The 12,321-nt window shown below is 40.0% G+C and overlaps 1 protein-coding gene across 1 annotated transcript; it reads left to right on the top strand.

The window, feature by feature from the left end:
- Nucleotides 1-4,655: 4,655 nt before the first annotated feature.
- LOC129207206 (alpha-1-antitrypsin-like) lies at nt 4,656-11,006 on the top strand. Its single transcript, XM_054827827.1, has 5 exons — nt 4,656-4,853; nt 6,534-7,203; nt 8,709-8,979; nt 9,640-9,787; nt 10,747-11,006. Exons 2-5 carry the CDS (start codon nt 6,546-6,548, stop codon nt 10,936-10,938), a joined length of 1,269 nt encoding a protein of 422 aa, XP_054683802.1. The 5' UTR covers nt 4,656-4,853; nt 6,534-6,545; the 3' UTR covers nt 10,939-11,006.
- The last annotated feature ends 1,315 nt before the right edge of the window (nt 11,007-12,321 follow it).

The following is a 12,321-nucleotide window of genomic DNA, read 5'->3' as shown; positions in this document are numbered from 1 at the left end:
AAGCCAATCATTGCTACTCAAAAAAAAAGGTTAAATAACAGCTACTTAGGACCAGTAAGACTTTTCCATGGACAAACTTTCCACTAGCGTAACTAAAGTTTTCAAAGTTGGAATTGTAAAATTACACTCTCTAAGTCACAGCAGGGCTCCTGCCCTTGCCCAGCACATATCAAGCACCTTAACATTTCTTTCAAGCATCTGCCAAATGTAAGCATGAAGTACAGATGATTAAGCCATTTTTTGGTTTTGTTCATAAACATGGATTTAGAAAATCTGTTTCCAGCCATTCTGGTGTAAGAAGATTGCTTTCCACATGACACAGAAAATTCTATATAATACAGAAATTCTACAGGTTTTCTCTGAATCAAAATATACATGGTCAAGAAACTTTTGAGGGTTTAATGAATGAAATAAAATAAGATCATATCATATCCTTTCCTTACTGAGGTTTTAGAGCTGAAATGTTACCTTCAAGGCTTTGCAATATGAAAATGGTAACACAACTGTTTTGAACATCTCTCCATAACTGAGTCGTGTTTCTCACTGCTCTTGTCTAGTTGGGAGTGCTTTTTACACAGGTAACTATTAAAAGAAAACAAAAGAAAAATCTTAAATATATTTTAAAGCTATAAAAAATGAAATTTGTTATCCTAAAGTCATTATTTTAATGGCAGTCAGGAACTGAACTCCTGCTGCATTATGCTTGATTGATATCTAAATCCCAGTTCTATCTAGATTCAATGAGAATCATAGATCTATGTTCCTTCTGGATAATTTGGCAATATCATTAATCATCTGGAAATTCCATAGTTATTGCTTGAAATGGATATGTGTACCTCTCAAATTATTATATTAAAGACTCATTAGAGTTACAAGCTCCTAACTTAGATGATAATCTTCATCTATAGTATAAATGAGTATGCAGGATCCATCAGATGGAATAACAGAGCTAAGACAAATATTTTTGGAAAAAGAAATGCAGGGAAGAGTCTTATGTGAACCACTACCACACTGAGTGTGGCTTATCTTCCATGCATCCTCCTTCCCTGCTGACCTGAAGGCCAGGGACAGGCAGACCTTTAAGTCCTGTTGTAAGAATGAAAATTCATGGGAAAATCTGACTGCAACCATGTACGTCTTCAAGACATATTCTAGGTAGGTTCTTCAACCTAACACTGACTACTGCTCCAGAGACCCCCTCTGGCTTCCTCACAATGACTGCGTCCTCTCAGCTAGGGTTTGGTGCTGGGATAAGCGATGGTGAATTCTGGCAATGCATAGACTGTCTTTGTGAACAGGACATGAAGACAGCCTTAAGCCAGCTAATACATAGTGGTTTATGTCTATACCAGATATGTGATATATAATGTGGATGTTATAGGAGTGGGGTGGCTGTGTCTGCTCTGAAAGCGCTTGGTACAAGCCTTACCTCAGCCAAGGCTGACATTCTGCTGCCTTGAGACAGTGCCATTTTTTTGGTTTGCTTTGCTTTTCTTTCAGAGTGCCCAAAATAACAGGAGAGTTACCTAACAGCCTGAGAAAATGTTTATATAGAGTGATGCTGAGGGTGGGCACTGCACTCAGCAGAGCATGGCTGGGGCTGCCTGAGGTTGCAAGGCTTGCTGAGCATTTGCTGATTGAAGGAGCTAGGTAGCTTGTACCAGAGACACTTGGAGTAAAATAGTATGAGTACAGTCATGGTTAGGAACGAACTAAGGTGTAAATCCAAGTGACAGTGTAGGCACATTTTGCAGGTTGCCCTCACCAGAAGCACCCTATGGTGGAGTTTCAAAATCAATCCATATTGACTTACAATAAGAGAAAAATACAGACTAATGTCTGAATAGGAAAAACACTGGCATTTTTTTCTCTGCCATATTTTTCTCACTGTACTAAAGCATGCTTTGGCTCACCTCAGAGTCATGCAAGGAATCCAGAATTACCCCCAGTCCTTGCATACAACTCTTCTTTACATCATTGTCTCTCTCCTGCTACCTTCCTCTTCAGCTGGCTGTGCAGCTGCACAGTGGACTACGCTACTCAGGCTTCCTGTTCCAATATGACTACACCAAGGCTCAAAGAAAGCCTCTGAATGTGGGATTGTTTCTGAACTGATGCTAAATTCATTTTGGGAGGAAAAAGAATAAGATGCACGTTAATTATCCCTTCCGCTCTGCTTTTCATAGAAGAGAAAGTTAGCTTGGTTTAGCATGTTGCAGCAGGTGGCTGAACTGCATGATCAGGAGGCTAAAGCCCCAAAGCAGGCCATAACACAGCTCGGGAAATGTTTTAGCACGTGTGTCATTAGCTGGCAATAAGCTAGGAAGGTATAGCTGGTAGAACAGCTACTCATGGCCATAGATCTCTTCTCTCCAAAGTGTGTTTGCCTAGGGCAATTATGCATGTTTGGGAACAGCAAACATTAAAGCAGCTGGCCCTGCGATCAGTGACTTCTACTTGCTCTGCATGGCTACATGTGGATGGAAATTAGTTTCATCAGCATTTATCTCCATCCTCAGATAATTTTGTTTTGATCCATGTAATGTTTAACAGAAGTATAAATGCTTAACGCTGCTCAGCTGTATGACTAAAGGAGCAGCACAAAACAGCCAACAGCCTGACTGCCTTAGAGCACTGTGAGCATCTCACTCTTTTTCCTGAAAGACTGGATCTGTGCAATCAAGCATTCCAGCTTATACATTCATGCAATTCAAACACAGTGTTTTTGTGGCCGGCAAAAAAGAACAGTCTGCTCCATCAAGTCTCACCTGTCCTACACAAGCACTCCAGGGGACAACAACAAGCAATTCTTTAGTAAGAAAAAATACCAATTCAAAACTAAAGTACTTAACAGAAAACTTTGGCTGTATGTAAAACACCCTTGCACAGTTCAGCTGTATTCTGGAAAAAAAAATAATAATCTGAAGCTGTAGATACTGTGTAAGGAATCTAGCTGCATAACAAAGGCCACGGATCCCAGTAGATGAAGTACCACCTCTCAAAGCAGCACAGCTGGTGTTGTCCCAAAAGTGGGATCGTTTACCCGGTGTGCAGTACGCCAATATACCCACAGAGCAGAGGTATTTTATTTATTTCATGTCTGCGCAGAGATGGGTGCTACGTGGTAATTCCACAAAGCTAGCACACCACACATAGAATCTACCACATGTTTATCTTGTTACAGGATTAGAAAAACCCGCCTAAATTTACACTAATTAGTTGTTAATTACCACATCATCTACTATTGGTCAAGCATCTTTAAATTAGCAGGCATGCTCCTGGCAGGTGTAACTTGCATAGTCCTTTAGTTAGGTAGGTGGTGGTAAACCCCCCCCCCCCAGCCACCTTTCCTATCCCCTGGTTACTGGTGATTCTTGTTGACTTCAGGCCTCTCTGGCAATTGCCCAGCTCTCAGCACCTTCTAGGGCAGGATGTTTCCTCTTTATCAGTGTTTCAGCTCTTCTTCAAGGATACTCTTTAGCAAAGCATGCTTTTTTAATCAGTCTTTCGGCTCTTCTTCAAAGATACAGTCGTCAGCAAAGCAAGTAGTGCATTTAACCCTAAATGAAACAGTGTCTAAGCACTAACCCAAACACATTTCTGCCCCTGTAAAGTGGAAAATTCTACTTTATGGATATCACCGGGGACTGAGAATGACTGTGGTTATACTGGTTTACTTACACAGCTCCTTGGCTCTTCAGGATCCAGGGACTTGTTACTGTCTGCTCAGGAAGGGGCAGCACAAGTCCTGCAGAGGGACCAAGCAGGTATTCTCCTGGCTGGTTGATCTGCCTGATGAAACCATGCATCTAAACAGTTCATCCAGCCATGAATGCTGGTCAGGCAGCCTCACACTGCTTATCTTCCTTTAGAAGAATCCCAGAAAACTGAAATCCATCTTTACAAGAAGTCTGAGACTTATTGTTTCAGACTCCCTTGGTTTGCTACTGGTTAATGTTACTGGGTGACTCTTTTCTGCTATTTGCTATTCTTTGAGAGATTTGGGACTGTGCCTTGGTTTACTGTTTACATGTTACAACAGTTGCATTTGTTCCATAATGTGTTTGTGCACTGACAGTGATAGCACATATATTTTAAACAGCTTTTTCAAGTGCTAAAGTCTACATTAAGTACTTCAGATCTTAATATATTAGGTGTTTCTTAATAGACACACAGAGAGAATTATTAGGTTTGAGGAGACACTGGGTCTGAAAGATTACAAGATTACCATGCAATATGCAGCTAAAATTCACCACTCTTAAATGAATGAATGAGGTACCCTCTTTATTAATGAGACCAAGAGGACTCAGTGGCTTCCAAGTAGTGACCAGTGGGGTCTCTGCTGTGTACAAATAAAAGATGAGATGTTGACACTTAAGTGGAGTCCAGTAGGCTGAGTAGCATGGCTGAGCACAAGTGGTCTCCCTGCAGCTCACTCACCTTGGCCCTGGCCTTCAGAGCTTAGAGCTGAGTGAAATTGTGTGTCTCCAGGTGATCAGTTATCTCCAACTCAGGTAGCATGTAGGGCAAAGTAGCTACCCTTGGCACAAAAAAAAAAAAAAAAATCTCATTTCCAATAAATATTTGCTTAGGAGTTGCATACCCTTTGGGATGTAACACTCCACTCTATTGACCAGCTGGGCCCCATGGTCTTTGCTCTCTGTTTGGAGTGGAGAGGTGTGGACACATGAATACAATGTCCAAGAAAACTACCTTTATCAGCATTCCGCTTTGTCCTTCTAGGTAATATGTATTTGAAGCCATGTAATGTTTAACAGAGGAAAACATCAGTATGATTAAAGCAGCGAGAAACAGCACAACCCCTACAAGAGCAAGACCCTTCTGAATGTAATGTAAGTACCCAGTTATATTTACCTTAATGATTTTGATGCAGCTGTATGGCATTTAGCTAGTGAGTCATGAAGCACATCAGCTTTCAAGGGTGATGCCTGGTTTCTAAGCACTAAAATGACAGCAGAACTTAATTTCAAGAAATATTGAATAGCAAATTGCAGGGATATATTATAGCAGCTCCACAGAGTATAACTGCTCTGAATATTTATCACAAATAGCTCTTTCACATCTAGAAGAAATCTGTTTCATTAACAAGGGGAAAATACTGACTTCCCAACTGTAGTAGTGACAAAAAATAAGATCAAATGTTCCCTAAAGCCTACCACCAGAAAACCAAAACTGATGTCAATGAGCTGTCTTATTTACACCAATATTGTCCAGACAGCATTCACAAATTGATTTTGCCATGCCAACCTCCTTTGTAAGTCCTGATTTACTCAGATCTCATGAAGCAAAGCTGCAGAAGGACAAGCTGGATCCTTTTCACCCAGATCTTAGTGGTCAGAGTGCTGACACAGGGTGGGGAAAATCCCAATAAATATTTCATCTGCTCAGCTGAACCCATGTCTCCAAATGCCTGTGCCATTGACTGGGGGGTGAGCAGGTAACTTGTGATCTTTTCCCCTGAAGCTTCAGGTAGGACATCAGGTGAAGGCTATTTGGAGTTGCTTTTCCAGTCATTAGTACTATTTTTAATTGTAATAGCTCTTACCTGTTTTCTGACAGGTTAAACATCCTAGACACTACAAATCATCCCAACATGGTCTTTGTCTAACCAGTAAAATAGAAAGCAATGAACAAACAAACAAAAAAAAAGGTCACATTTATCAGACAGAGCCAAGATGCCATGATCCAGGCTCTTTGCTGAGTGCTACTCTGGCCATGGGGCTATTTGCCTTACGAAAGGAGGCTTTCCAGTTAATACAGAGTTTGGAAAGACAGGAGGGGCCAAGCTCACCCCAGCGACCTCTCCCTCCCATGACTGGGATGGGAGGGGGGGGTACACACAGAGAGGAATCCATCTGGAAGACATGCATCACATGTGTAGTTGTTTAAAATAAAGCAACATGATCTGATCTAATCAGGTATTGAAGCAGAAAAATTTTAGCAGCTCTCTTGTGATTAATCACTTTGTATGCTAAAATGAGTCAGGAATGAGGGAAAGAATACCACTTTTGAGTGCGGCAATCTTGTATTGTTTTCCATTAACATAGCACTGTCATTTGACGTAAGTCTCATTCAATCACTAATAGCATAATAATCCTGGGAGTTCTTAGAGATAAACATAAAAGAATTAAGAGTTGCTCCTGATGTGCTGCCTCAACATAACATGGATTTACACAGAGACAAAAAAAAAAGCCTTTCCACTTGTTCTCTCCCTCTGACTCTTATTTTTCTTTAGTACTCACATGTTTCTTTCTCCACATTTCTTTCTCCAGTAAGAAGGGACTTTTCCAGCTGGAGTAAAGCAGAACAAAGTAGGCAGCAATGGATAGGAATTACAGCCAAACTCAGAAGCACAAGGATTTAAAAAACACTTCCATAGTAAAGGAGCAGGTGAGGAGATAACACTCATTACCAGATAGTTGTTGAAAGTAGTAGCAGATAGACATAAAAGCTGAGATGTTGACACAGCTGATATCCAGCATCCAAAACTATTTTGTTCTTTGTCTACACAGTAGCTGCAAAGGATGATGAAGGCCACCCTCTCGCTGTGCTTGCTAGCAGCCATGCTTCACCTCACTGTCCATAGCCTGACCCAGACTGACCACCACAATGATAAGCCCAAGGCAACTCACCCCCAGGAGCTGCACCCCCATGAGGGAGATCCTCTTGAGTCCTGCCAACAGATAGTCCCCAGCAACACAAATTTTGCCTTCCGCTTTTACAGACAAGCAACCACCCAAGAAAGTGGCAAGAACATTTTCTTTTCCCCAATCAGCATCTCCACTGCCTTTGCCCTGCTTGCCCTGGGCTCCAGAGCCACCAGCCAGGCTCAGGTGCTGGAAGGGCTGGCCTTTAACCTCACCAACACCCATGAGGAGGAGATACACAACGGCTTTCATCATCTCCTCTTCTTGCTGAACCGCCCTGGCAGCCAGGTGCAGCTGAGCATGGGGAACACCCTGTTCATGGACAAACACCTGAAGCCACTGAAAACATTTCTGAAGGATATAAAAAAATTGTACAAAGGAAAAGTTGTTTCTAGTAACTTCCAGAATTCCACTGAAGCTAAAAAAGAGATCAATGATCATATAAAGAACAAAACCCATGGGAATATAAACCAAATACTTAAAGATCTTGATCCAAACACTCTAATGGTAATTGTTAACTACATTTATTTCAAAGGTAAGTTACACAGATGTTACTTACTATGGTACCTCAGTTTTACCTGCACTTAAACAAATACTCCAGATTATTTCTGAATTATTTTTAAAAGAAAGGCCTGTGTTAAGTTTAAGCTATTATGATAAGAAATATTGAAAGTTCTCAGGCTTTGCAACCTCTTTCATATCTAATTTTTTCTAGCATATGTTTAGGGTCCTAATCACAAAAGTTAATTTATTTGCAACCTTCAAGTTTTAGGGAATTGCCAGAGCACAACAATTTATGCATTTCTAATTTTTTTTGTCAGACTTTATCTACTTATTTTAAAAATTACTCCACAATGTTTTCACATGTTGTATGAAGCAGAAAAATAAATTCCAAAGATGCAGATTAACAAAAATTGCCAAACACTATAATTTACTTACAGTCTATGGCTATTAAATGGGTAGGTACCTCTGGAGCTGGAGTCTAAATGTTCTACAGCTGGTCATCACATTATACATATCCCAAGAGGTACTTGCGAATGCACTTTTTTGGCAATGATTAACTTCCTCTTAGATGTTATATCCATTCAAAGCAGCATGCAGGACATACATGGAATTTACCACCCAGAAAGGCATGTTTGGAAATAGATGAGCATTCAACAAAACAGATTTTATTTCAAGTACTCTATTAAATTTGGGTACCCTAGTCTCAGGTGCACTAGTCTGAGGCATTTCTTTATGATACCGGAGTATATTTTTTTTTTTACTGGGACGGACGGAGGGAAAGCTCAAACTTATAAAGTAATCAGAGTATTGTGGAGTTTACATTCCAATATTTATTTTTCTATTTTATTTCTATGAAATATTCTATTTTTTAAAAAAAGAGAATATACTTATAGAATGGCAAGCTATGATCCCTGTGTATTTTTTCAGTGAATGACCTGATTTAATACAAAACAAAATATCATAAAAATTTCCGTTGAATAAACATCAAGAGAAAACCATGGTGAAGATTAAAGCCCTTGAAGCCCTGTTCCATTTACCATAATGAGGTTATGATCAGGTCCAAAAGTTCGGGTTGTTCTTGCATGTAAGCTTTTCCATAGTGCTACAAGATGAAGAACATATGAAAAAGCATGGAAGGAGCTTAACATGCTACTTTTTAAAAGGCAGACATCTGCTGTGAAACTTACTTTACAAGCAATATTCTGAAACCAGAAAGAAACTTGTTGGATCCTGGTCAGCTTTCATTTTCTTGAGATAAAACATAAGCTAATATGATGAAGTTACTTAATTTATCTGACTTAGAAAGGTGTACAAATCTATATGAAGCTTAACCTGGGGTATTTCATTGTTACTGAACACAGTACAGGAAAGATGACAGGGAACAAGATCTTTAATAAACTTGCAATACCTTTGATCTTCAAATATGAGTGTAAATCTTCAGATACGGATTTATCTGGTGTACATTAGTCTGGATTATATTAATATATCCTCCTTGAAATAAGCATTCAATTGCATTCTTTCCCTTTTGGTTTTAAGCCTACTGGGAAAATCCTTTCAATATTAAGGGGACTCACAAGGATTATTTCCATGTGAATGCAAAGACCTCAGTTGAAGTGAAGATGATGACTCGAGATGGATTTTATAAAACATACTCTGACAGGAAGCTGTCTTGCGAGGTGGTGCAGATTCCTTACAAGGGAGATGTTGCAGCATTGTTTATCCTGCCCAATGAAGGAAAAATGAAACAGTTGGAAGATGCCTTGACAACAGACATTGTGTCTAAATGGGAAGAATCACTTGAAAGACGGTAAATATTGACTTCTGATTTGATGCTTCAAAGTCGTTGGAATCCAAAGTCTGAATACCATGATCAGGTTTTACTGTTACTAGCTTTGCTATTGATTGGAGATTTAAGCAATGGAACAGTTATAAAGGTATAAATAACTTGATGATTTGATACTTTCAGCGAGAATTAGAATCAGCATTGCATTGTTATTAGGGAGAGATCTGTGAGCTGGCAAATTTAATTTCTTTCCCCTCACATTTTCTAGCTGATGTTAAGTGTCTCCATTTCCTTTGTCTCAAGCACAATGTGTTAAGAGTGGTAAGACTGCAACATAGCAATCAGATCTCTCAGAGGGAATAGGGTGTGAATTTCAAAAGAAAAACCTTCGAAGCTAGAAAGTGAATGCAAACATAGTCCCAAACATTCTGGCACCAACACTGCTTGCTGTCCCATCAAATGACTGTGTTGCAGAATCATACGAGAAAGCCCAGCTGATGTCTGTCTTCTTGCATACTTTCCCATCCTCCAGACCATGGTCTTCCCATCTTCTTTTTGTTGCCATCTTCTCCAGCTGAAAAGTCCAACATTTTAGCACAGAAGAACCACCAGCAAGGTGGGAGTCGTCAGTCCAAGGCATGCTTCGATTGCAATAACTACCATAATTTTCTTTTGAGTTAACAGGAGGATAGAACTGTATATTCCAAAACTATCAATTTCGGGCACCTATGACTTAAAGAAGATGTTCGTGAATCTGGGTGTAACTGATGTGTTTTCTGACCAGGCTGATCTGTCTGGAATCACAGGAAGACCTGATCTAAAGGTTTCAAAAGTAAGTTTGTCAATAACCAATTGTCTTCCCCTAAGCTAGGTTGTGGAATTTTTCTTACTGCTAGGGCTGGTTGCTACTCTGAACTAGAACATTTAGCTGATAAAGTAACTTAAAACTCTCTCAGCCTTCTCCAAGATCTGGAGATAAGGGTACTGTCTTTCATATGACAGGGAAAGGTTGGGAGGGGGTTAGCATTTGTCCCAGAAACTAAACATAGGCCTGTTTTGCATGTGAAAGAAGTGCCCGTGGATATCTGTGTTGGGAATGCCCTGTATCAGCATATCTAGCAGAAAAAGCCATTTTCTAACATGTGATTCCATAATTTTAAAGGATTTTAAAATTTTTGCTGCCATTGAAGTCTCTGATGAGAGCTAATCATGTAAGCTGGACCAGACTTGAAGAAAACATCCCATTTCCTGAAAACAATGTGAAGAGAAATAAAGTGAAGAGAAAGGCTAGCATTCTTAGAGCCATTCTGAAAGCAGCAATGTTATAACATTTGGGGGCTAGTAAAACAAAAAGATTAAAAATGCCCAACAATCATTAATAAGAAAAAAAAAAAGTGGCATCAAAGTTGAATTTCTACTGGCTAAACTGTAATGCATGTGCTATTAAGGATACATACAGAGGAGTTCTGGAGCCCAACTTCCTTCCCCCCTGAAACTGTCATTCCTTATGAATTTGCTTGAATATTCTACTTTCAATTAATTCCACAAGGTGTGCAGTCCCTAAGGGCTGTGTTGGATACACTTCTGGTGAGGAATACTGAACGTGAGAACACTTGTTTATTGAGACAACATTGCTAAAAAAAACACCACAGGCTATAGTGGCCTTCTTCCTGGTTCCTAGCCTTCAAGCAATTTTTGTGAAAGGCAGTAGCTGAATTAACTTAGTGCTAATTTTAGTCATTTCACACCCTGTCCTCCACGTACATTAATTTTTGCTGTATTTCACTGTAGGCTGCTCACAAGGCCCTGCTGAAGATTCACGAGAATGGCACAGAGGTTGCAGCAGTCAGTGGCACAGATTTTCTTCCTCATTCTGTTCCCCCTGTTGTTAAATTCAACCGTCCATTTTTGCTGTTGATTGTTGATCGATATACTCAGAGCATCCTCTTCATGGGAAAAATTATAAACCCAAATGAAAAATGACTGATCAGTGGCTGAATTGCATTCTTCATGCAATTATACTTCAATGTGATTAAAATTATATCAAAACAGTTACTAACAATTTTCTTTTCCCAAAGAAATGAGGCAAGAGTGTGGCCATTCTTAAAAATACTATTCTTGCTTCCTCCTGCAGTAGAAAGTAACCACTGAGATATACCTATTAGTGAATTATGAAGAAGTTTATAAATCTGCCTTTTAATAACCAGTGTATGCCATCTTTGAAAAACAAGGTAAGTATCCAGCTGAGAGAATCAGTTTAAAACATTTTAAGTAAATAAAGATTGAACAAAGAGGCAACTCCTGACTTGTGGGTTGAAAGAAAATGCTGAAGTTTGCCCCAGCTGCTGCAAGCTCTCACTAGGTCCTGGTGCTGCAGGGCTGACATATGGAAATTTAAAATACAAATGCAGTACACTCAGAGATATCTTAGTTCTTCTCTTCGATATGTATGTCATTGGTGGAGAAAGGTCATGTATTTCCATGAGAAAATGATTGCTCACCTTTCTGAAGATGTCTGTGCCAAATTTGACATCTCTCTCCTAACAACAGCCTTATGGATCCAAGGCAGTGTCAAAATCCAGAGCCAAGGCTTGGCACTTGTGAGGATCTGGATCACCAAGAAAAAGGATGTGTGCCGACCGAAACACAGGCAGTCTGGTGTGGTGTCATCATGACTCCCTTCCTGTTCCATCCTGTGGGATCAACAGCAGATGTTTAACAGTGATAAAAGTATTTAACATTGCTCAGGGGTACAGCAGCATAGACTTAGGTTAAAAAACCCCAGACTCTTCTCAGTGTGTTGAACCTCATTCAATTTTTTTTAAATATACCAGGCTAGGTGATCAGGAGTTTAATTTTTAAATCAGAGCTTTGAGTCTATAGAGTCATGATGTCAATTTGATAATAGAGCAATTAGTAACTGAGCAGGAGCTACCCTGTAGAGTCCAACCTCTCCAAGGCAACCATTACCTGCCCACACCAGTCTGTGCAGTTAGAGCATTTGGCTAGGGTACAGGATATTCAGGAATATTCATGTTCAGACCTCTGCCTTTCCTGAAAGCAGACAATCCCATACCTCCAGCATCCTAAACTCTCCAGGCTGGTCAAGCTGACCTCTGCAAAAGGAGAGCTAGCATTGGACCTGGAGTGCTGGTAAGGATATTTGCCTGCAAGATGGAAATCCAGGTCTGCCCGTCCCTGGGTGGAGAATGGGTTTGGCAGATAAATCCAAATGAACTGTCTGCAAACCACACTGTGGAGTGGGTGGTGGCTGAAGCAAAGATATCTTGTGACATTGGTAGGGCTTCTAGGAAAAGGAAAGCATAGCTTCAAATCACACGTTGGAGGAGTCAGTCACTTTCAGAC

This window comes from Grus americana, chromosome 5 (genome assembly GCF_028858705.1).
Source record: "Grus americana isolate bGruAme1 chromosome 5, bGruAme1.mat, whole genome shotgun sequence".
Taxonomy (NCBI): Eukaryota; Metazoa; Chordata; class Aves; order Gruiformes; family Gruidae; genus Grus; species Grus americana.
Note: the sequence above shows the minus strand (reverse complement) of the source record. Positions and strands in the feature narration are given on the sequence as shown.